This window comes from Chrysochloris asiatica, unplaced genomic scaffold (genome assembly GCF_000296735.1).
Source record: "Chrysochloris asiatica unplaced genomic scaffold, ChrAsi1.0 scaffold00306, whole genome shotgun sequence".
Lineage (NCBI taxonomy): Eukaryota > Metazoa > Chordata > Mammalia > Afrosoricida > Chrysochloridae > Chrysochloris > Chrysochloris asiatica.
Genome location: NW_006408824.1, coordinates 2131313 through 2132010, shown reverse-complemented (window position 1 = coordinate 2132010; position 698 = coordinate 2131313). Strand labels below are relative to the sequence as shown.

General features: G+C 51.1%; 1 protein-coding gene across 1 annotated transcript in view; it reads left to right on the top strand.

Annotated features, from left to right (window-relative positions):
* The window catches only part of LOC102831956, a 43716-nt gene extending 43406 nt beyond the window's left edge, over positions 1-310 (top strand). The window contains exon 5 of the mRNA XM_006874956.1: positions 9-310. Coding sequence (XP_006875018.1) covers positions 9-310 — 302 coding nt within the window. The remainder of the gene's footprint in view (positions 1-8) is intronic.
* Positions 311-698: the final 388 nt, after the last annotated feature.

Below are 698 nucleotides of genomic sequence, written 5' to 3'. Positions count from 1 at the left end.
ACCCTCAGTGTCAGTGACCCTGGGACAGACGGCCACCATCAGCTGCACTGGAGAACAGCTCTCAGAGAGATATATTCACTGGTACCAGCAGAAGCCAGGCCAGGCCCCTGTGCTTGTCATCTATGAGGACAGTGAACGGCCCTCAGGGATCCCTGACCGATTCTCTGGCTCCAGTTCAGGAACGACAGCCACTCTGACCATTAGCAACACCCAGGCCGAGGATGAGGCCGACTATTACTGTCTGTCACCAGACAGCAGTGGTAATTCTCACGGTGACACAAGCAGGTGGGGAAGGAGGCACAAACTCTGATCTCCTTTCTGTGTCACATGCTGTGAGTCCCAGGAGGACTGAAGACTTGATCCAATTCACCAGACCTGAGATCCCCAGGGCAATCTCCCTCCTGCTCTCTATGAAGGTTCTGAACACACTGTTTGACCGGAAATCAGGTTTGTGCTCCAGAGAGGGGTGGCCAGTAAGCACACTCCAAAACAAACAAACTCATGACCATCCAGTCAATTCCATGTCTTTAAATCTTTACAGGAGAAGACAGTCTCATCTTTTACACAAAGACTGTCTGGTGGGATTGAACTGCTGACTGGCAGTCAGCAGTGCAACGCCTAACCCAGAGCACCACCACAACTCATTAAGCACATTCCAAGGTAGAGTGAAGAAGAGAGTTTATTAGAAGGTCCTGGTG